General features: G+C 42.7%; 1 protein-coding gene across 1 annotated transcript in view; it reads left to right on the top strand.

Annotated features, from left to right (window-relative positions):
* LOC110501901 (glypican-6) overlaps positions 1 to 24,847 on the top strand; it is a 161,780-nt gene that overhangs the window by 107,572 nt on the left and 29,361 nt on the right. Inside the window, exons 5-6 of the mRNA XM_036959354.2 lie at positions 12,789 to 12,919; positions 14,237 to 14,383. Coding sequence (XP_036815249.2) covers positions 12,789 to 12,919; positions 14,237 to 14,383 — 278 coding nt within the window. The remainder of the gene's footprint in view (positions 1 to 12,788; positions 12,920 to 14,236; positions 14,384 to 24,847) is intronic.

Here is a 24,847-nt window from a genome sequence, read left to right on the forward strand (position 1 = left end):
GGTGGTACCGGTACAGAGTCAATGTGGAGGCTGTATACAAGGGGTACCGGTACAGAGACAATGTGGAGGCTATATACAGGTGGTACCGGTACAGAGTCAATGTGGAGGCTGTATACAAGGGGTACCGGTACAGAGACAATGTGGAGGCTATATACAGGTGGTACCGGTACAGAGTCAATGTGGAGGCTATATACAAGGGGTATCGGTACAGAGTCGATGTGGAGGCTAACAAGGGGTTAGTCGAGGTAATATGTACATGTAGGTAGAGTTATTAAACTGACTAGGTAAAAAACAGAGAGAAGCAGCAGCGTAAAGGAAGGCGGGGGGGCATGCAAATAGTCATTTGATTAGATGTTCAGGAGTCTTATTGCTTGAGGGTAGAAGCTGTTTAGACGCCTCTTGGAACAAGGCTTGGCGTTCCGGTACAGCTTGCCGAGTGGTAGCAAAGAGAACAATTTTATGACTAGGGTGGCTGGAGTCTTTGACAATTTTTAGGGCCTTCTTACTTACTGACTTTATTGTCCCCATAAGGAAATTTTGTTGCAGTGTAATGTACATGTTTAAAGTGCCATTTTAAATACAAAACAAAATTGACAATACAACTTTCATAACAGTTATATACCAATAAAACTGACACCGCCTGGTGTGGAGATCCTGGGATGCAGGAAGCTTGGCCCCAGTGACGTACTGGGCTGTACGCACTACCCTCTGTAGTGCCTTGCGGTCGTAGGCCGAGCTGTTGCCATACAAGGCTGTGATGTAACCCATCGGATGCTCTCGATGGTGCAGCTGTAGAACCTTTTGAGGATCTGAGGACCCATGCCAAATCTTTTCAGTCTCCTGAGGAGGAATAGGTTTTGTCGTGCCCTCTTCATGACTGTCTTGGTGTGCTTGGACCATGTTAGTTTGTTGGTGATGTGGACACCAAGGAACTTGAAGCTCTCAACCTGATCCACTACAATCCCGTCGATGAGAATGGGGGCGTGCAAACTTAATGATGGTGTTGGAGTCGTGCATGGCCATGCAGTCATGAGTGAACAGGGAGTACAGGAGGGGACTGAGCACACACCCCCAGGGGCCCCCATGTTGAGGATCAGTGTTGTTACCTACCCTTACCACCTGGGAGCGGCCCATCAGAAAGTTCAGGATCCAGTTGCAGAGGGAGGTGTTCAGTCCCAGGGTCCTTAGCTTAGTGATGCGCTTTGAGGGCGCTGAGCTGTATTCAATGAATAGCATTCTCACATTGGTGTACCTTTTGTCCAGGTGTGAAAGGGCAGTGTGGAGTGCAATAGAGATTGCATCATCTGTGTATCTGTTGGGGTGTTCTGGAAATTGGAGTAGATCTAGGGTTTATGGGATAATGGTGTTGATGTGAGCCATGACCAGCTTTTCAAAGCACTTCATCGCTACAGACGTGAGTGCTACCGGTCGGTAATAATTTAGGCCGGGCTAGACAATCTGGACCCTCTCTTTCTAAAATTATCTGCCGAAATTGTTGCAACCCCTATTACTAGCCTGTTCAACCTCTTTTTCGTATCGTCTGAGATTCCCAAATATTGGAAAGCTGCCACGGTCATCCCCCTCTTCAAAGGGGGAGACACTCTAGACCCAGACCAATACGGACCTATATCTATCTTTACCCTGTCTTTCTAATTTCTTCGATAGCCAAGTTAACAAACAGATTACTGACCATTTCGAATCCCACCATACCTTCTCCGCTATGCAATCTGGTTTCAGAGCTGGTCATGGGTGCACCTCAGCCACGCTCAAGGTTCTAAACGAATTCATAACCGCCATCGATGAGACAATACTGTGCAGCCGTATTCATCGACCTGGCCAAGGCTTTCGACTCTGTCAATCACAACATTCTTATTGGCAGACTCGATAGCCTTGGTTTCTCAAATGATTGCCTCGCCTGGTTTACCAACTACTTATCTGATAGAGTTCAGTGTGTCAAATCGGAGGGCCTGTTGTCTGGACCTCTGACAGTCTCTATGGGTGTGCCACAGGGTTCAATTCTTGGGCCGACTCTCTTTTCTGTATACATTAATGATGTTGCTCTTGCTGCTGGTGATTCTCTGATCCACCTCTACGCAGACAATACAATTCTGTATACTTCTGGCCCCTTCTTGGACACTGTGTTAACTAACCTCCAGACGAGCTTCAATGCCATACAACTCTCCTTCCGTGGCCTCCAACTGCTCTTAAACGCAAGTAAAACTAAATGCATGCTTTTCAAATCGATCGCTGCCTGCACCTGCTCGCCTGTCCAGCATCATACTCTGGACGACTCTGACTTAGAACACGTGGACAACTACAAATACCTAGGTGTCTGGTTAGACTGTAAACTCTCCTTCCAGACTTACATTAAGCATCCCCAATCCAATATTAAATCTTGAAACGGCTTCCTATATCGCAACAAGCATCCTTCACTCATGCTGCCAAACATACCCTCGTAAAACTGACCATCCTACCGATCCTCGACTTCGGTGATGTCATCTATAAAATAGCCTCCAACACTCTACTCAACAAACTGGATGCAGTCTATTACAGTGCCATCCGTTTTGTCACCAAAGCCCCATATACTACCCACCATTGCGACCTGTACGCTCTCGTTGGTTGGCCCACGCTTCATACTCGTCGCCAAACCCACTGGCTACAGGTTATCTACAAGTCTCTGCTAGGTAAAACCCCGCCTTATCTCAGCTCACCATAGCAGCACCCACTCGTAGCACGCGCTCCAGCAGGTATATCTCACTGGTCACCCCCAAAGCCAATTCCACCTTTGGTCGTCTTTCCTTCCAGTTCTCTGCTGCCCATGACTGGAACGAATTGCAAAAATCTCTGAAGCTGGAGACTCACATCTCCCTCACTAGCTTTAAGCACCAGCTGTCAGAGCAGTTTACAGATCACTGCACCTGTACTTAGCCTATCTGTAAACAGCCCATCTACCTACCTCATCCCCATACTGGTATATATTTATTTATTTTGCTCCTTTGCAGCCCAGTATCTCTACCTGCACATTCATCTTCTGCCGATCTACCTTTCCAGTGTTTAATTGCTATATTGTAATTACTTCGCCACCACGGCCTATCTATTTCCTTAACTTACCTCATTTGCACTCACTGTATATAGACGTTTTGTTTTCTGTTATTCTACTGTATTATTGACTGTATGTTTTGTTTATTTCTGTGTGTTGTGTCGAATTCCTACGCTTTATCTTGGCCAGGTCGCAGTTGCAAATGAGAACTTGTTCTCAACTAGCCTACCTGGTTAAATAAAGGTGAAATAAAATAAAATAAAAAATAAATAGTGTTCTTGGACACAGGGACTATGGTGGTCGGCTTGAAACATGTTGGTATTACAGACTCAGACAGGGAGAGGTTGAAAATGTCAGTGAAGACACTTGCCAGTTGGTCAGCGCATGCTCGGAGTACACGTCCTAGTAATCCGTCTGGCCCTGCGGCCTTGTGAATGTTGACCTTACTCACATCGGCTACAGAGAGTGTGATCACACCGTCGTCCGGAACAGCTGATGCTCTCAGACATGTTTTTACTTTCCTTGAAGCGAGCATAGAAGTAGTTTAGCTCGTCTGGTAGGCTCGTGTCACTGGGCAGCTCGTGGCTGTGCTTCCCTTTCTGGTCTGTAATAGTTTGCACGCCCTGCCACATCTGACGAGCATCGGAGCCGGTGTAGTACGATTCGATCTTAGTCCTGTATTGAAGCTTTGCCTGTTTTATGGTTCGTCGGAGGGCATAGCAGGATTTCTTAATAGCTTCCGGGTTAGAGTCCCGCTCCTTGAAAGTGGCAGCTCTACCCTTTAGCTCAGTGCTGATGTTGCCTGTAATCCATGGCTTCTGGTTGGGGTATGTACGTACAATAATTGTGGGGACGACGTCATTGATGCACTTATTGATGAAGCCAGTGACTGATGTGGTGTACTCCTCAATGCCATCGGAAGAATCCTGGAACATATTCCAGTCTGTGCTAGCAAAACAGTTCTGTAGCTTAGCGTCTGTCTCCTCTGACCACTTTGTTATTGACCGAGTCACTGATGCTTCCTGCTTTAGTTTTTGCTTGTAAGCAGGATTCAGGAGGATATAATTATGGTCAGATTTGCCAAATAGAGGGAGAGATGTTTACGCATCTGTGTGTGCGAGTGACTGATGGGGTGTACTCCTCAATGCCACTGGAAGAATCACGGAACATATTCCAGTCTGTGCTAGCAAAACAGTCCTGTAGCGTAGCATCCGCGTCATCTGTAGCGTAGTGGTCAATGTTAATGCAGATTACTAGTAGTCAATGTTTTTTCCGATCCCTAAATTAAATGATTACTTCATTCAGTAGGGTGGTAATGATAGAGTGATGATAATTGTTAATTTTAATTCGTATCTAATAATTAGTAGTAACTAGTAATTTTGACTGTGTATGTGTGGTGACCTCCTGGGAGGTCTACTGGCTGTAGACAAGAACTCTGAATTGGTATGGCTGAGGAGTTTTCCATGATAAGGGAGCCTTAGACTAGTGTTACTTAGGTCTCAGTGTTCCCCTCTGGAGTGCAGGTTGACTTTTATTGTCATGAGACTTGCCCTGAAGGCAGAACTGAGCCTTTTCCACTAGATGGGCCAGCTGTTGGCTAAATCTTGAAAAGAAAATTAAAATGTGCTTTTTGGTCTTAAATTAAGGTTAGGCATCGGGGGTTATCAGAGTGATGAAGGTAAGAATTAGGTTTAAAGTCAGATTTTCTGACTTTATGGCTGTGCCAGCTATTGACCGCTCTCCAGGTCAAGACTCATGACTATAAATGCCAACATGCCTCTGGGGCTGCTAGCTAGCCAGGTCCCCTTGTGACTGTAGATTTTCCACTCCTGTAATTCCACAGACAGTCCCAGTCCCACATTACCATTATATATCCCCCCAGGACTCCAGTAGCTCTGCTCCATGACAATAACAAATAACCCATGGCTCTTGTTAAAAAAATTATATATATATATATATATATATATGTACCTTCAGGCCTTTGGAAATTGTTCCGAAGGATGAACCAGACTTGTGGAGGTCCACCATTTTTTTCTGTGGTCTGATTTCTTTTGATTTTCCCATGACATCAAGCAAAGAGGCATTGAGTTTTAAGGTTGGCCTTGAAATATATCCACAGGTACACCTCCAATTGACTAAAATGATGTCAATTAGCCTATCAGAAGATTCTAAAGCCATGACATCATTTTCTGGAATTTTCCAAGCTGTTTAAAGGCACAGTCAACTTAGTGTATGTAAACTTCTGACCCACTGGAATAGTGATAGGGTGAATTATAAGTGTGTAAACAATTGTTGGAAAAATTACTTGTCATGCACAAAGTAGATGTCCTAACCGACTTGCCAAAACTATAGTTGTTAACAAGAAATTTAAGTGGTTGAAAAACGAAACGAGTTTTAATGTCTCCAACCTAAGTGTTGGTAAACTTCCGACTTCAACTGTACATATATATCAACTGTATATATCTATATATTTTTAAAATATTTATTTAACCTTTATTTATCTAACAAGTTAATTACAATTTCTTACTTTAAAGGGCATCTCTGGTTCGCTAAGCGATTCTAGACAGCAATGACACGCAGAATATTGTCTTATACAGTAGACAATTAATAAGAAAGAGGATGAGATGTGTATTTCTTCTGAATTCTTCTGAAGTAGACATCTCTTTGGTTCATGGGTCACATGATGTTATTTTTGTTCCAGACCAGTGATTGAAGTGCTGTAAGTAAATGCAGTGTTGTGATGAAGTTATACAGTTCAGACGTTAGCATATGGTTTCAGTCCACTCAGTGATATTAAGTGACCTTATAGCATCCATGCCCACGGCGGATGTAAATAAGACGTCAGTGACCTTATTGTGTCCGTGCCCACGGAGGATGTAAATAAGACCTCAGTGACTCTATAGCGTCCATGCCCAGGGAGGATGTAAATAAGACCTCAGTGACCTTATAGTGTCCGTACCCACGGAGGATGTAAATAAGACCTCAAAGTGACTCTATAGCGTCCATGCTCAGGGAGGATGTAAATAAGACCTCAAAGTGACTCTATAGCGTCCATGCTCAGGGAGGATGTAAATAAGACCTCAGTGACCTTATAGTGTCCGTGCCCACAGAGGATGTAAATAAGACCTCAGTGACCTTATAGTGTTCGTGCCTCCCTGAGGATGTAAATAAGACCTCAAAGTGACTCTATAGCGTCCATGCCCACGGCGGATGTAAATAAGACCTCAGTGACCTTATAGTGCCCGTGCCCACGGAGGATGTAAATAAGATCTCAAAGTGACTCTATAGCATCCATGCTCTGGGCAGATGTACAGTTGTGGCCAAAAGTTTAGAGAATGACACAAATATACATTTTCACAAAGTCTGCTGCCTCAGTTTGTATGATGGCAATTTGCATATGCTGCAGAATGTTATGAAGAGTGATCAGATGAATTGCAATTAATTGCAAAGTCCCTCTTTGCCCTGCAAATTAACTGAATCCCCCAAAAACATTTCCACTGCATTTCAGCCCTGCCACAAAAGGACCAGCTGACATGTCAGTGATTATTTCGTTAACGCAGGTGTGAGTGTTGATGAGGACAAAGCTGGAGATCACTCTGTCATGCTGATTGAGTTCGAATAACAGACTGGAAGCTTTAAAAGGAGGAATGCTTGGAATCATTGTTCTTCCTCTGTCAACCATGGTTGCCTGCAAGGAAACATGTGCCGTCATCATTGCTTTGCACAAAAAGGGTTTCACAGGCAAGGATATTGCTGCCAGTAAGATTGCACCTAAATCAACCATTTATCGGATGATCAAGAACTTCAAGGAGAGCGGTTCAATTGTTGTGAAAGAGGCATCATGGCGCCCAAGATAGTCCAGCAAGCGCCAGGACCGTCTCCTAAAGTTGATTCAGCTGCGGTATCGGGTCACCACCAGTAAAGAGCTTGCTCAGGAATGGCAGCAGGCAGGTGTGAGTGCATCTGCATGCACAGTGAGGCAAATACTTTTTGGAGGATGGCCTGGTGTCAAGAAGGGCAGCAAAGAAGCCACTTCTCTCCAGGAAAAACATCAGGGATAGGCTGATATTCTGCAAAGGGTACAGGGATTGGACTGCTGACCGGGGTAAAGTCATTTTCTCTGATGAATCCCTTTTCCGATTGTTTGGGACATCCGGAAAAAAGCTGTTCAAGGTGAGCGCTACCATCAGTCCTGTGTCATGCCAACGGTAAAGCATCCTGAGACCATTCATGTGTGGGGTTTCTTCTCAGCCAAGGGAGTGGGCTTACTCACAATTATGCCTAAGAACACAGCCATGAATGAAAAATGGCAAAAGTGATAACTAAGTGGCCCGGGGAACAAAACATTGATATTTTGGGTCAATGGCCAGGAAACTCCCCAGACCTTAATCCCATTGAGAACTTGTGGTCAATCCTCAAGAGGCAGGTGGACAAGCAAAACATAACAAATTCTGACAAACTCCAAGCATTGATTATGCAAGATTAGGCTGCCATCAGTCAGGATGTGGCCCAGAAGTTAATTGACAGCATGCCAGGGGGGATTGCAGAGGTCTTGAAAAAGAAGGGTCAACACAGCAAATATACTCTTTGCATCAACTTCATGTAATTGTCAATAAAAGCCTTTGACACTCATGAAATGCTTGTAATTATACTTCAGTATTCCATAGTTAAATCTGACAAAAACATCTAAAGACACTGAAGCAGCAGACTTGGTGAAAATTAATATTTGTGTCATTCTCAAAACGTTTGGCTACGTCTGTAAGTAAGACCTCAGTGACTTTATAGTGTCCGTGCCTTGGGCGGATGTAAATGTAAGACCTCAAAGTGCTTCGCTTTGAGAAATTCTATTAAAACAATGACTCATCAGCGCTGTTCGTTTTATTTTGTACAACTAAATTATATTGACTCTATTGAGTTAATCTACATAGAAATGCAATTTTACTCCCAGAAGTGTTCATGCTACATAATTATGTGTTGCTGCAATGAGATGCGGTAATTCATTTAATGTGTCAAACCCACATAACAATTTGTTATGATGAGACACTATTGTCAAGTATGACAGATGAATTTTGGCCAATACCATGTGTTTTGCGTGATTCCTAAATATACTGAACAAAAATGTTACATGTAAAATGTTGGTCCAATGTTTCATTTACCTGTTAGTAAGCATTTCTCTTTGTCAAGATAATCCATCCACCTGACAGGTGTAGCATATCAAGAAGCTGATTAAACATCATGATCATTACATAGGTGCACCTGGTGCTGGGGACAATAAATGGCCACTCCAAAATGTGCAGTTTTGGCAGACAACACAATGCCACAGATGTCTCAAGTTTTGAGGGAGTGTGAAATTGGCATGCTGACTGCAGGAAGGTCGACCAAAGCTGTCGCCAGAGCATTGAATGTTCATGTCTCTGCCATACACCGCCTCCAATGTTGTTTTAAAGAATTTGGCAGTACGTCCAAATGGCTTCACATCCGCAGACTTTGTGTATGGCTTTGTGTGTGTGAGTGGTTTACTCATGTCAACGTTGTGAACAGACTGTCCCATGGTGGCGGTGGGGTTATGGTACGGGCAGGAATAAGCTATGGACAATGAACACAATTGTATTTTATCAATGTAAATTTGAATGCACAGAGACACCTTGACGAGATCCTGAGGCCCATTTGTCCGCTGCCATCACCTCATGTTTCAAAATAATAATGCCCATGTCACAAGGATCTGTACACAATTCCTGGAAAATGTCCCAGTTCTTCCATGGCCTGTATATTCACCAGACATGTCACCCATTCAGCAAGTTTTCGATGTTTTGGATCAATGTGTATGACAGCGTGTTCCAGTTCCCGCCAATATCCAGCAACTTCTCACAGACATTGAAGAGGAGTGGGACAACATTCCACAGGCCACAATCAACTCTATTTCATTTGCATGAGGCAAAAAGTGGTCACACCAGATACTGACTGGTTTTCTGATTCACATCCCTACATTCATTTTAAGGTATATGTGACCAGCAGATGCATATACAGTGCCTTGCGAAAGTATTCGGCCCCCTTGAACTTTGCGACCTTTTGCCACATTTCAGGCTTCAAACATAAAGATATAAAACTGTATTTTTTTGTGAAGAATCAACAACAAGTGGGACACAATCATGAAGTGGAACGACATTTATTGGATATTTCAAACTTTTTTCAAATCAAAAACTGAAAAATTGGGCGTGCAAAATTATTCAGCCCCCTTAAGTTAATACTTTGTAGCGCCACCTTTTGCTGCGATTACAGCTGTAAGTCGCTTGGGGTATGTCTCTATCAGTTTTGCACATCGAGAGACTGACATTTTTTCCCATTCCTCCTTGCAAAACAGCTCGAGCTCAGTGAGGTTGGATGGAGAGCATTTGTGAACAGCAGTTTTCAGTTCTTTCCACAGATTCTCGATTGGATTCAGGTCTGGACTTTGACTAGGTCATTCTAACACCTGGATATGTTTATTTTTGAACCATTCCATTGTAGATTTTGCTTTATGTTTTGGATCATTGTCTTGTTGGAAGACAAATCTCCGTCCCAGTCTCAGGTCTTTTGCAGACTCCATCAGGTTTTCTTCCAGAATGGTCCTGTATTTGGCTCCATCCATCTTCCCATCAATTTTAACCATCTTCCCTGTCCCTGCTGAAGAAAAGCAGGCCCAAACCATGATGCTGCCACCACCATGTTTGACAGTGGGGATGGTGTGTTGCTTTTACGCCAAACATAACGTTTTGCATTGTTGCCAAAAAGTTCCATTTTGGTTTCATCTGACCAGAGCACCTTCTTCCACATGTTTGGTGTGTCTCCCAGGTGGCTTGTGGCAAACTTTAAACGACACTTTTTATGGATATCTTTAAGAAATGGCTTTCTTCTTGCCACTCTTCCATAAAGGCCAGATTTGTTCAATATACAACTGATTGTTGTCCTATGGACAGAGTCTCCCACCTTAGCTGTAGATCTCTGCAGTTCATCCAGAGTGATCATGGGCCTCTTGGCTGCATCTCTGATCAGTCTTCTCCTTGTATGAGCTGAAAGTTTAAAGGGACGGCCAGGTCTTGGTAGATTTGCAGTGGTCTGATACTCCTTCCATTTCAATATTATCGCTTGCACAGTGCTCCTTGGGATGTTTAAAGCTTGGGAAATCTTTTTGTATCCAAATCCGGCTTTAAACTTCTTCACAACAGTATCTCGGACCTGCCTGGTGTGTTCCTTGTTCTTCATGATGCTCTCTGCACTTTTAACGGACCTCTGAGACTATCACAGTGCAGGTGCATTTATACGGAGACTTGATTACACACAGGTGGATTGTATTTATCATCATTAGTCATTTAGGTCAACATTGGATCATTCAGAGATCCTCACTGAACTTCTGGAGAGAGTTTGCTGCACTGAAAGTAAAGGGGCTGAATAATTTTGCACGCCCAATTTTTCAGTTTTTGATTTGTTAAAAAAGTTTGAAATATCCAATAAATATCGTTCCACTTCATGATTGTGTCCCACTTGTTGTTGATTCTTCACAAAAAAATAGAGTTTTATATCTTTATGTTTGAAGCCTGAAATGTGGCAAAAGGACGCAAAGTTCAAGGGGGCCGAATACTTTTGCAAGGCAAAAGTATGTATTCCCATTCACGTGAAATCCATTAGATTAGGGCCTAATTCATTTATTTAAATTGATTGATTTCCTTATATGAACAATAACAATGTTCTATTTTCTGTTTATATTTTTCAGTGTATATACTATATTCTGTATACTGCCTTCAGAAAGTATTCAACATTGGCTTAACAAGTCACATAATAAGTTGTGTTTAACATGATTTTTGAATGACTACCTAATCTATGTACCCACACATACAATTATCTGTAAGGTCCCTCATTCAAGCAGTGAATTTCAAACACAGATTCAACCACAAAGACCAGGGAGGTTGTCCAATGCCTCGCAAAGAAGGAACCTATTGGTAGATGGGTAAAAACACAAAAAGCAGTCATTAAATATACCTTTGAGCATGGTGAAGTTATTCATTATACTTTGGATGGTGTATCAATACATCCTGTCACTACAAAAATACAGACTGCATACTATTGAAATGTATTTCTCTTCCCCATTTTCTTAGTTTACTTGCCAGTTACCGGAGAGGAAGGAAACCGCTCAGGGATTACACCATGAGGCCATTGGGGATTTTAAAATGGTTAGAGTTTAAAGGGATACATTGGAATTTTGGCAATGAGGCCCTTGATCTACTGACCCAGAGTCAGAAGAATTTGTGGATACCATTTTTATGTCTTTGCTTGCAGTTTGAAGGAAGTTGCTAACTAGTGCTAGTTAGCTCAATTGCTAACTAGCATTAGTGCAATGACTGGAAGTCTATTTGTACACTTTGGATACCCATAGACTTCCAGTCATTGTGCTAATGTTAGTTAGAATTGGCTCGCGAAACTACCACAGAGACATAAAATTGGTATCCACAAGTTCATCTGACTCTTGGGAAGTACACAAAGGGCCTCATTGCCAAAATCCTGAAGTATCCCTTTAATGGCTGTGATAGAAGAAAACTGAACATGGACCAACAACATCATAGTTACTCAACAATACTAACCTAAATGACAAAGTGAAAAGAAGGAAGTTTGTACAGAATAAAACTATTCCAAAACTTGCATCCTGTTTGCAATAAGCCACTAAAGTAACATTATATGTACTGAATACAAAGCGTTATGTTTGGGGCAAACACATCACTGAGTACCACTCTTCATATTTTGAAGCATGGTGGTGGCTTTATCATGTTATGGGTATGCTTGTCATTGGCAAAGACTAGGTTGGGTTTTTTGTTGAAAAAAAGTAAATATCCTAGAAGAAAACCTGGTTCAGTCTGCTTTCCAACCGACACTGGGAAGAAAATTCATCTTTTAGCAGGATAATAAACTAAAACAGAAAGCTTACAAAGCGTACAAAGACAACATTGCATTTTCCTGAGTGACCTAGTTACAGTTTTTTACTTACATTTGCTTGAAAATCTATGGAAAGACCTGAAAATGACTGTTTAGCAATGATCAACAACCAACTTGACAGAGCTTGGATAAATTAAAGAATAATATGCAAATATTGTACAATCCAGGTGTGCAAAGCTCTTAGAGAGGGAGAGAGACTCACAGCTGTAATCACTGCGAAAGGTGATTCGAACATGTATTGAGCCAAGGGTGTGAATACTAACAGTACCAGTCAAAATGTTGGGGTGTTTCTTTATTTTTACTATGTTCTACATTGTAGAATAATAGTGAAGACATCAAAACTATGAAATAACACGTATGGAATCATGTTGTAACCATAAAAGTGTTAAACAAATCAAAATATGTTTTAGATTTTAGATTCTTCAAATTCTTTGCACACTCTTGGCATGGAAATGAGATATTTCTGCATTAGATTATAAATACATTTGCAAACATTTTGAAAAACATGTTTTCACTTTGTCGTTATGGGGTATTCTGTAGGTGAGTGAGAACAAACAATATATTTAACAAAATGTGGAATACGTTAAGGGGAATGAATATTTTCTGACGCCGCTGTACATTTTGCTGAAGAGATACATGAATTTACATATTGATACCATGGTAAAGCATTGAATGCAAATGGGGATAATCTGCTTTCTCTGGACACCCATACATCCTCAAACTCATGCAAAGCTTTTGGAAGACATTGTGGCTAAAGTTCTCTCCTTTCTTTATTCCGTGACAGATGCCATGTTGCTGGTGGCACAGAGGCTGGAGGGACCCTTCAACATTGAGTCTGTCATGGAGCCCATTGATGTGAAGATTTCAGAGGCCATCATGAATATGCAAGACAACAGCGTCCAGCTCTCCTACAAGGTATGTCAACCAAATTAATCAAACTGATTCCCAGAAGCAAATAAAGTGTCTAGAGTCCAATAAAACACACATTAAAAGTGTATGGCGTTACTTGTTCTGTACTCCCATATTAAGTCTGTAAGGACAGTAGGGCACAGCTGTATTCTGTCAGGTACAGTTTATATTTTAAAACCAACTGAATCGTGCTTTAGGTGAGTATTGCAAACCATTCTCATTATATCCAATTTTAGGTCTTTGTATTTGAATTACATGTTCCCCATTGGTTAGATAATCTTAGTTCAACTAACAGAAGTTAATGTGTTTCCTGTGTTTTACGGCATTTTACTTTGCCCACAAAATTGTAGTCATTGCAAGAATAAACTGAAGTGGTTGTGAGGAGATTTTTCAGTCTACACAGGCTTGAATACTTGCTCTTTTTCAAGGCTACATGTTGGATGCTTGCTCTCGTTCAAGGCTACATGTTGAATGCTTGCTCTCGATCAAGGCTACATGTTGAATGCTTGCTCTCGTCCAAGGCTACATGTTGAATGCTTGCTCTCGTTCAAGGATAAATACTACAATAGCTTTCTCATGATACAAATTTGTTTATCTTTAAAGTACAATATATGTGGTGAATTGCCCATAATCCTTTAAAAAGTGAACTGGTTATGCTCATTTGAAAAACCTATCAGCTCTGGTTAGATCAATGTGACTTTGAGCACTGTCATGTTCGTGATTCACAAGGCCTTAGGATGCACAAGGCCATTGGATTCACAAGGCTTTAGGATCCACAAGGCTTTAGGATCCACAAGGCTTTAGGATCCACAAGGCTTTAGGATCCAAACGGCTTTAGGATCCACAAGGCTTTAGGATCCACAAGGCTTTAGGATCCAAAAGGCTTTAGGATCCAAAAGGCTTTAGGATCCAAAAGGCTTTAGGATCCACAAGGCTTTAGGATCCAAAAGGCTTTAGGATCCACAAGGCTTTAGGATCCACAAGGCTTTAGGATCCAAAAGGCTTTAGGATCCACAAGGCTTTAGGATCCACAAGGCTTTAGGATCCACAAGGCTTTAGGATCCAAAAGGCTTTAGGATCCACAAGGCTTTAGGATCCACAAGGCTTTAGGATCCACAAGGCTTTAGGATCCACAAGGCTTTAGGATCCACAAGGCTTTAGGATCCACAAGGCTTTAGGATCCACAAGGCTTTAGGATCCACAAGGCTTTAGGATCCACAAAGCCTTATCAAAACATCTTGTTTTCCATCTTTTCCACATCCCAGGTAATTCTAGCTTCTCTCGCAGTCCAGCAGTTCGATGTCCTTCTCTGTGTAATTGCAGGTTTTTCAAGGCTGCGGCCAGCCAAAGCCCTCAGGAATGGGTGGCAGGTCTACCCGCGGCATTTCGGATGTGTTCAACGCCCGTTTCAGGCCCTACAGCCCAGAGGAGCGGCCCACCACTGCAGCTGGCACCAGCCTGGACAGACTGGTAAGGAGAAGCAGAGACACACAGCCCACAGAGCCACTGCCTCAGAGTAAACATAATTTGTCTTTCTGTCTTGACACTGTTGATTAAAACGCCCTCCGTTCAGGCCCCTCTTTCCCTCTCTCTATCGATCTGTGTTTGTTAACAAATCATCAGCTTTACCCCGGTAGTGCAAAGAGAAGTGTCCAGCAACCCATGCTTTTCCTGTCTTTGTGTATCTCACAAATGAGAAAGAAAAGATTCATAGAATTTGAGAGATTGACAGAGGCAGGTGTTTGCTGTACAAAGTAAACCTTTACTTTCGATCAGATTAGCTTTGTTTTGAATCATTGAATCATGGTCTGATTTTTATCACAGTGACATTAACTTGGTGTTTTGGTAAGGGTAGGCTTTAGGATCCTAAGCTCAATATATAGCTGACAGTCCAATTCAGGTGTGAGAAATGTATCTGCATTTATTATTTGTACATGTCCAGTCACTTTGTCTGCATGCAGAGGGTAATGTGAAGGCCAGGAGTTAAGGCTTGTCAAATTGACCGATTTCAAAAGTCTGTCTCTATCGTGCAGTGCTATTTTTGTAGGAGAACAAAAACCTTGAGGTTAAAGGTGTTTCTCTCAATAATCCTCAAGCACTTCATTTTGAATGTATTCTAAATGTGTTTATCTATTCAATATGCGTCTGTTTGATGAATAACATTTGTAGCTGCAAGTTGAACAGTATTCAACTTACGCACAGACCTTCCTTTCATTCGGTATTTCAATTATGGACTCAATTGAATGTCAACTCTATTTTGTAACACAGGAAAATAATAACTGGATTGAGAAAATGAAGTTATGCATGACTTCATGCTAAAACCAGAATACCATTATAAGAAAATATACATTTTCTTCCATCTATTTAATTAATGAATAGTAATTATTATTTTCCTTAACTTTGTTCCTCCTCTTAACTCTTTTTGAAGGACTCTGATGTCTTCGGATTAATGCATTTGGATGTCATTTGTGTGTACCTCCCTCTTCCTGCTCTATTTAATTAAAGTGCTTCTCTTTCTTATTCTATGCTGCTTACCAGAGGATTGTCTGGAGTGCGATGCAACACAGTGTAAGCTTTATGAATTCTACTGTTAACATTTATAATTTTGTCTGGGACTCTATTGTATGTTATTGTCTCCTATGCCCTACTCTCTAATGTATTGTCACTGAAAAATAAGAATTACAGATCTTAACTTGATCCCTCTTTTGTCACTGAGAATTTTCCTGATTCATCTTGAAATTCAAATGAGCCTTGAGTGGCTGACAATGAGCAGTTCTCTTTCTCTCCATGCGGGGGCAGTCAGGTCTTTGGGATCAGGGCTTGCTATCAAAATAAAGTTTTCTCTCACTCGCTCAAACGCTATAGACCTAGGTCCTATTACTGCATCGTTCAAATAAATGTAAAATAAATTAAACATGAAATGCAGCCCTACACATCAACACCCGTTGTTTTATATAGCTAAATAACACAAGATAGATATTGTTCTCCGCTAGGCTACGACATACAAGTGTCTAGTGTATCCGAAGTTTACAGATGAAATGTCAAAATTGAGTTCAATCTTGGCCTGGGGTGGTCTAGCGGTTAGGACGCACATATAGGCCTACCTTGTCAGCGTGGGTTTGATTCCGACCCACGCCCTTCTGGCACAAATAACTAAATCTCCTGATTGACTTCATGTAGTTTCAAATATGGACAGTCCAAGGTTATTTTACCCCCAATATTGAGAAGAAATGACCATACCACTTTTGAATAAAATTGTTGAAAGTGTTTATTATATTTATATTTTTGTTTAGTATAGATAAATCGCCCTTAGTCTGTTCAAAATTACTAAGTTGTTGCGATGACAATACCAACCAGAGGGCGGGACACGGACATAATATTTTAGGAAGTGGTAATTAGGTGACCAGTAATGGTTGTAATTGAGATCAGCGGTGCGGATGGATTTAGCATGTATTGATGGTTTAACGAGACATCAGCTGGCGATAATAAGGATGCTACCTTTTGAGGCAGAATTTCTAGGCGGGACGTCAAAATTGGCCAATCCAATGTATCCTTCGCCGAGGATGGACTAAAGTTTGGCACCTGGTCACGTTTCACTCCATTGCATTGGCTTGGCAGGAGAAAACAGTCCTGCCTAACTCGTTTTGGAGGTAAGACATTTTATCAACATCTGATGAATAACATAGGAAATTTAGCCAGCGGTCCTCTGTTCAATCTAGGCTTGCAAGCCAGCCAAATAATTAATGCTTTCTGAGGATGAGCCTGTTTTGCTAGCTAGCTGCAAGCAGTGTCTGTTTAACGTTGCCTATCTAACGTTAGCTAACTTTCTCTTGCCACTTTTCATTCCCCTATCGTTACTAAACAAAATTAGAGCCTAAGTTATTCTACACTTACAACTTGACCAAGCTTAAAAATATGCAAAACTGTAATAAAAACGATTGTACTTGAATGAAGGTAGTTGTGGCTTCAGCAACTTGAACCAGCATAGAAATTTGAGCAGTGTGGTTAATTCCTCCCCCCTTATCTCTGCATGTTCTAGGTTGAAGGACGTCCCACCCTGACACCCTGCAGATGTAAATAACTTGTTGTGAATTTCCCAGTCACAAGGATAATCACCATATTTCTATCTAACATCACAATGTTAGATAGAAATAGATTTACCCATGTTATTGTTTATCATGCAGGTTTGTCAGGACATTGTAACCTATGAATCTCATTCTTGAATACAGACTTGATTTCTGTCACAGGTGATTGCACTGTGTGCAAATCTTAAATTTAGATTACAATAAGTTTAATTAGGTGTTAGTGAAGGGCTGGAACAACAACCTGTAAACTCCTGTCCTGTCTTTAAAAAAGAATACTGTGGCTGTCATGATTAAATTTGCCCTCATGTACTGAACAAACTTATGAATGTTGGAGGTTCATCTCCTTGACATGTCCCTCACTCGGGAATGACGTATTTGTACAATTGATTGTGTTTTAAGGACTAATGCACAGATATAGGAATAAACAATACAAATGTTAGCATTTATTCAAAGTGTTGATGTCTCCACAAGTTTCTGGTTCATCACTTTTCAATATTAGTTATCAACAAATATAAATCAATTTTATCTTGAGTATTGGTGTCATTTAATAATAAATGTACATATATTATCTTCACAGTGAAACACCACTATTCTGGCTATTAATCATTCTTAAAAAGTCAGTAAAATAGGTTATTTTCAAAAAATCGTAGCCTGTATTATATCATGCATACAAGCTTACCTGTCATGTCCACACCGATGGAGCAGCAGACCAAGCAATATGTGAGAGGAGGACCCTATAACGTAGGATAATTATTCTGATCTGTGTTGACTACACTAACGTGTACTGAGGAGATCGATTTGGTTGCTTGTTTAATTCGTGTCAGATATTTCCATTTTGGGATAGTTGTTCAGTGAATTGCTAGTTGCCCACGCTGCTATAGTGATTTTAAATATTAAATATTCATTAAAATCCTCCTGCTGCAGGAATCTTATTTTCCTCCTGCGACGTGATGGATCAAATTAAGTTCTGACATCTGTACAGACGAGATAGGGTTGTGTATTTCCTGGCAACTACTGTTGTAAACAAGCACAGTGACATCTAAAGCCTCAACGGTATACCACTGCTCAAAAAAATAAAGGGAACACTTAAACAACACAATGTAACTCCAAGTCAATCACACTACTGTGAAATCAAACTGTCCACTTAGGAAGCAACACTGATTGACAATAAATTGCACATGCTGTTGTGAAAATGGAACAGACAACAGGTGGAAATTATAGGCAATTAGCAAGACACCCCCAATAAAGGAGTGGTTCTGCAGGTGGTGACCACAGACCACTTCTCAGTTCCTATGCTTCCTGGCTGATGTTTTGGTCACTTTTGAATGCTGGCGGTGCTTTCACTCTAGTGGTAGCATGAGACAGAGTCTACAACCCACACAAGTGGCTAAGGTAGTGCAGCTCATCCAGGATGGGACATCAATGCGAGCTGTGGCAAGAAGGTTTGCTGTGTCTGTCAGCGTAGTGTCCAGAGCATGGAGAAGCTACCAGGAGACAGGCCAGTACATCAGGAGACGTGGAGGAGGCCGTAGGAGGGAAACAACCCAGCAGCAGGACCGCTACCTCCGCCTTTGTGCAAGGAGGAGCAGGAGGAGCACTGCCAGAGTCCTGCAAAATGACCTCCAGCAGGCCACAAATGTGCATGTGTCTGCTCAAACGGTCAGAAACAGACACCATGAGGGTGGTATGAGGGCCCGACGTCCACAAGTGGGGGTTGTGCTTACAGCCCAACACCGTGCAGGACGTTTGGCATTTGCCAGAGAACACCAAGATTGGTAAATTCGCCACTGGCGCCCTGTGCTCTTCACAGATGAAAGCAGGTTCACAATGAGCACGTGTGACAGACGTGACAGAGTCTGGAGACGCCGTGGAGAACGTTCTGCTGCCTGCAACATCCTCCAACATGACCGGTTTGGCGGTGGGTCAGTCATGGTGTGGGGTGGCATTTCTTTGGGGGGCCGCACAGCCCTCCATGTGCTTGCCAGAGGTAGCCTGACTGCCATTAGGTACCGAGATGAGATCCTCAGACCCCTTGTGAGACCATATGCTGGTGCGGCTGGCCCTGGGTTCCTCCTAATGCAAGACAATGCTAGACCTCATGTGGCTGGAGCGTGTCAGCAGTTCCTGCAAGAGGAAGGCATTGAAGGCTCCATCCACCAACGCCACGTTGCACCACAGACTGTCCAGGAGTTGGCGGATGCTTTAGTCCAGGTCTGGGAGGAGATCACTCAGGAGACCATCCGCCACCTCATCAGGAGCATGCCCAGGCGTTGTAGGGAGGTCATACAGGCACGTGGAGGCCACACACACTACTGAGCCTCATTTTGACTTGTTTTAAGAACATTACATCAAAGTTGGATCAGCCTGTAGTGTGGTTTTCCACTTTAATTTTGAGTGTGACTCCAAATCCAGACCTCCATGGGTTGATACATTTGATTTCCCTTGATCATTTTTGTGTGATTTTGTTGTCAGCACATTCAACTATGTAAAGAAAAAAGTATTTAATAAGAATATTTCATTCATTCAGATCTAGGATGTGTTATTTTAGTGTTCCCTATTTTTTGAGCAGTGTATATATCTCAGCCACCATCTCAGCCACTGTCTCAGAAGCTACTCCAATAAGAGTACTCTTTTAAGTAACATGTTTATGTTATTGCAGAGTGTTCTGCGTTTGATTACAAAGCATTGCATTTTTGGAGCTGTTGAGACCTTAATCGGGGCCTCTGTATTTTATGGTGTTCTGTAACAACATTGGCTGTTAAACATTGTATTAGAAGTCAGGTGTACCACCAGGACCGGTGCTGTAGATAGTAGTCAGGTGTACCACCAGGACCGGTGCTGTAGATAGTAGTCAGGTGTACCACCAGGACCGGTGCTGTAGATAGTTGTAAAGTGTACCACCAGGACCGGTGCTGTAGATAGTAGTCAGGTGTACCACCAGGACTGGTGTTGTAGATAGTTGTCAGGTGTACCACCAGGACAGGTGCTGTAGATAGTAGTCAGGTGTACCACCAGGACTGGTGCTGTAGATACTTGTCAGGTGTACCACCAGGACAGGTGCTGTAGATAGTAGTCAGGTGTACCACCAGGACCGGTGTTGTAGATAGTTGTCAGGTGTACCACCAGGACAGGTGCTGTAGATAGTAGTCAGGTGTACCACCAGGACTGGTGCTGTAGATAGTTGTCAGGTGTACCACCAGGACAGGTGCTGTAGATAGTAGTCAGGTGTACCACCAGGACCGGTGCTGTAGATAGTAGTCAGGTGTACCACCAGGACCGGTGCTGTAGATAGTAGTCAGGTGTACCACCAGGACCGGTGCTGTAGATAGTAGTCAGGTGTACCACCAGGACCGGTGCTGTAGATAGTAGTCAGGTGTACCACCAGGACCGGTGCTGTAGATAGTTGTCAGGTGTACCACCAGGACCGGTGCTGTAGATAGTAGTCAGGTGTACCACCAGGACCGGTGCTGTAGATAGTTGTCAGGTGTACCACCGGGGGTGGCAGTCGTCATCTGGGTGGCTGCTCAAATGGCAGACAGAGTGAAATGAGGCCTCCAGACTGCCTCATAAATAACTGGGCATTTAGCCAGCTTGGAGATTCCCTTTAGATGTTGAGGTGAGTGACAGAGGCTGATTATGGACATGTGACGGCTAGACAAGGACACCTGATGAGGGTATCCGTTATGAGCATCCATGTGCACTGTAGTCAGGGGGTGTCTAGTTCTCTGCTGTGCTGGTTGGTTCATAGATCTTCCTGGCTCCATAAAAAGTTTGAGTTACTACAGTACTGTAGCTTTCCATAGTCAGCCGTCCTCTCAGATTCATGATGCCATAGAGTTCATTCGATAATAATGCAAGGAGCTGTTGTGGTGTCGGCGAGAGCCAGAATGTTAAACAGACACACGGGTATGCTTTTCTTTATGCAAAGCCCGTCATTAGCATGAAATGTGAAGCTGGACGTTGTCTTAAAATAATCACACTGCCCACAGAGAAATGAATTTCTGCTAAAGAATCTATTTCTGAATACAAAATGCATTTTGTATGTCAGAATGTATTTTCATTGATGTATGAGTTATAGGGGGTATTAAAGCAGTGTAAAAAAAAAAAAACTGTAAGGATATAGTGCAGACATATGGTAATGTAATTGCATCATTCTGTAGCCCTTTCCTGTAGTCAAATTACCTTGTGGCCTCATCGGTGGAATGTTATTCATATTTTTTCATAATTTCATAATGTATGAACATTACAAAAAAGAATATGCCGAAAATCCAGTGTGTCTCTGTCAAACAGTTGTGTTATGTAATACATTTAAACTCTTTATCTGACATGGTACAGGTGTCTTCTTTTTTAATGCCCATAACCATGTGTGTGAGGTGGATGCTTTTGTTTCAAAGTAGATTTGTTTAAGATTACCAAGAAACACTCTGTGTGACCCATATTTAGTCCACCTAAGTAAAGGGTTAACTTTAACAATCAATGATCAGACTACGAAAATATGAATCCAGAAGGGGGCGTGATAAATGTGATAGAGGAGGCAATACTGTAGATTGCTGCAGTTTGGATTAGGCTTGGGGTTGTGGGGGTGTCTGCTCATCCAGAAGCAGCCTACCTCCAGCTGCCAGATGGCAGTCCACCTCCAGCTGCCAGATAGCAGTCCACCTCCAGCTGCCAGATAGCAGCCCACCTCCAGCTGTCAGATAGCAGCCCACCTCCAGCTGCCAGGTAGCAGCCCAGCTCCAGCTGCCAGATAGCAGCCCACCTCCAGCTGCCAGGTAGCAGCCCACCTCCAGCTGCCAGGTAGCAGCCCACCTCCAGCTGCCAGGTAGCAGCCCACCTCTAGCTGCCAGGTAGCAGCCCACCTCTAGCTGCCAGGTAGCTGCCCACCTCCAGCTGCCAGGTAGAAGCCCACCTCCAGCTGCCAGGTAGCAGCCCACCTCCAGCTGCCAGGTAGCAGCCCACCTCCAGCTGCCAGGTAGCTGCCCACCTCCAGCTGCCAGGTAGCTGCCCACCTCCAGCTGCCAGGTAGCAGCCCACCTCCAGCTGCCAGGTAGCAGCCCACCTCCAGCTGCCAGGCTGCAGCCCACCTCCAGCTGCCAAGTAGCATCCAGTTATTAACTAGGATCCTGTGGCTTCTCCTACTGTAGCTGCAGTCTCCCACAGATGCAGCAGTTATCACTGCTCTTGTCTGTTTATTCATCATCAGAGCTGTCTGGGTTCACTGTGGGAGGCCTCCTCCACAGTTACACCGCTCACCGTCCTCCTTTAACTTCTCTATCATCATCATTATCAGTTACACTCTCGGTGATATCGCATGTATGAAAAGCTAAGGTGTCCTTTGATTCAGAGTTAGTGTCTGACTTCATCGCTGAATTAGCCAACCAAAAGATGGGAGCCGAGCCTGGGATGGCTGGGACATCGGAAGTGTCTCTGTCTGTGTGTCGTCGTCTGGCTGCGTTGCAGTGTTTATGTGGGAGCCCTGAGGAGCCAGCATACCTCCAGGCTCCAGCTCCATGAGTAATGACTGCTTAATTGCCTGACATCCTGTCACCATCCGCCATCACAGTCCTGAGAGAGGAATGGATATTTTGGATGTCCAAAGGGAGATGAAGACACTACAGAGTGTCAGGCTGAGAGGGCCTTTAATGGCTGATGTTTGATGATATGGCGGCCCTTTATTGTACCATTTAGTATACGTTAAGGTCTAGTTTTATTCAGTGTCTTCTCTTGCCGCGTTCTTGTCTGGACTGCATGGATACACAACCTGTTTACTGCATGGATAAACAACCTGTTTACTGCATGGATACACAGCCTGTTAACTGCATGGATACACAACCTGTTTACTGCATGGATACACAACCTGTTTACTGCATGGATACACAACCTGTTTACTGCATGGATACACAACCTGTTTACTGCATGGATACACAACCTGTTTACTGCATGGATAGACAGCCTGTTTACTGCATGGATACACAGCCTGTTTACTGCATGGATAGACAACCTGTTTACTGCATGGATACACAACCTGTTTACTGCATGGATACACAACCTGTTTACTGCATGGATAGACAGCCTGTTTACTGCATGGATACGCAGCCTGTTTACTGCATGGATACCCAACCTGTTTACTGCATGGATACGCAGCCTGTTTACTGCATGGATACACAACCTGTTTACTGCATGGATACACAACCTGTTTACTGCATGGATACCCAACCTGTTTACTGCATGGATACCCAACCTGTTTACTGCATGGATACACAGCCTGTTTACTGCATGGATACGCAGCCTGTTTACTGCATGGATACACAACCTGTTTACTGCATGGATACACAGCCTGTTTACTGCATGGATACCCAACCTGTTTACTGCATGGATACACAGCCTGTTTACTGCATGGATACGCAGCCTGTTTACTGCATGGATACGCAGCCTGTTTACTGCATGGATACCCAACCTGTTTACTGCATGGATACACAGCCTGTTTACTGCATGGATACCCAACCTGTTTACTGCATGGATACACAACCTGTTTACTGCATGGATACACAACCTGTTTACTGCATGGATACCCAACCTGTTTACTGCATGGATACCCAACCTGTTTACTGCATGGATACACAACCTGTTTACTGCATGGATACACAACCTGTTTACCTGATTTATCAGGATTTGATGGGAAATTTATTCCAATATAATTTTTCAATCACAGGAAAAAGCAGGAAGCAAAAAAGTTAAATGATTGAATTATAAAATAATGTTTTGTTGCTATTTACAACCATTTAGTTAGAAATGTATGCACATAAAAACATTTTGGATTTAGGTATTGCTCCAGTCTCTGCATAATTTGGTGCACAACTGAATGTGGAAGTCGCAACAGGTTGATAAACCCCGTTAAATTATTTCTGTGCAATTATACTCTTGGCTTCAGATTTCTATAACTCGATAGGGTGATGTCCATTTCCATGTTTTTGCAAATCTGTGTGCTCTCCATCGCCAGTACATTTATGTGGATGTAAATTAATTGTGCCTGACTCATTGATTGCTTTTTGGGAGACTAAAGTCCTCTAGCTGTGCATGGATGTGGCGCCTCATGTGCAGTAAAAGAAATTGGATAGCTTCAGATCAGTGCCATAGATACCACACTACAGTCTATCTTCATTAGCTAGATGAGCATCATCTTGGAACACAACAACAGTCTGATGCAGCTGAATCTTATATTCTGCCCTCTGAGCTGAAGTTTTGCTTCTTCTTAGTGTTTTATATGCTACCTGTTATACCAATAATATTTTATTACTTATATTTACCCATTTCTCTCTGAAGCATAGTAGATTTAGGTCTCTCGTAGAATTGGAACTCATAGAATTAAGTCTCTCATTCATTTGAAACAACTATACATATCCTGTGTTATTTGCAGCCAATACGCATTGGAACACATGTGAAATACCAGTGTGGTGGCCTGGGTTATACCACTGCCAGGAAGCCTTCATCCTCTCCTTCTCCAAAGACTTGACCCATACATAAACCATCTGCAGTCCAGAATCACTTAGACACTGAAACATTCTTGTTTTGGATACGGCTTAGTGGAACTAAGTTGGCCAGTCCACATATCCAGTGGTTGTATTTGTCCACTCTAGGCTAAGCCATGCTATTATGTAGATTCCACAGATTCTAACATAATTGTTAGTTTTTACCGAAACCACATGAAAATAAACAGTGTAAAAATGGATAGTCCTATTATTTGACAGTGTATTTAGGAATCTCTGAACGGAGGGCGGTACTCAAGCATACAAATGTAATGGTTGAAAAATGGTAGCCTGACAAATACCAGCAATCTTGGATAACCACC

This window comes from Oncorhynchus mykiss, chromosome 22 (assembly GCF_057628025.1).
Source record: "Oncorhynchus mykiss isolate SJ-2025 chromosome 22, ASM5762802v1, whole genome shotgun sequence".
NCBI classification, from domain to species: Eukaryota; Metazoa; Chordata; class Actinopteri; order Salmoniformes; family Salmonidae; genus Oncorhynchus; species Oncorhynchus mykiss.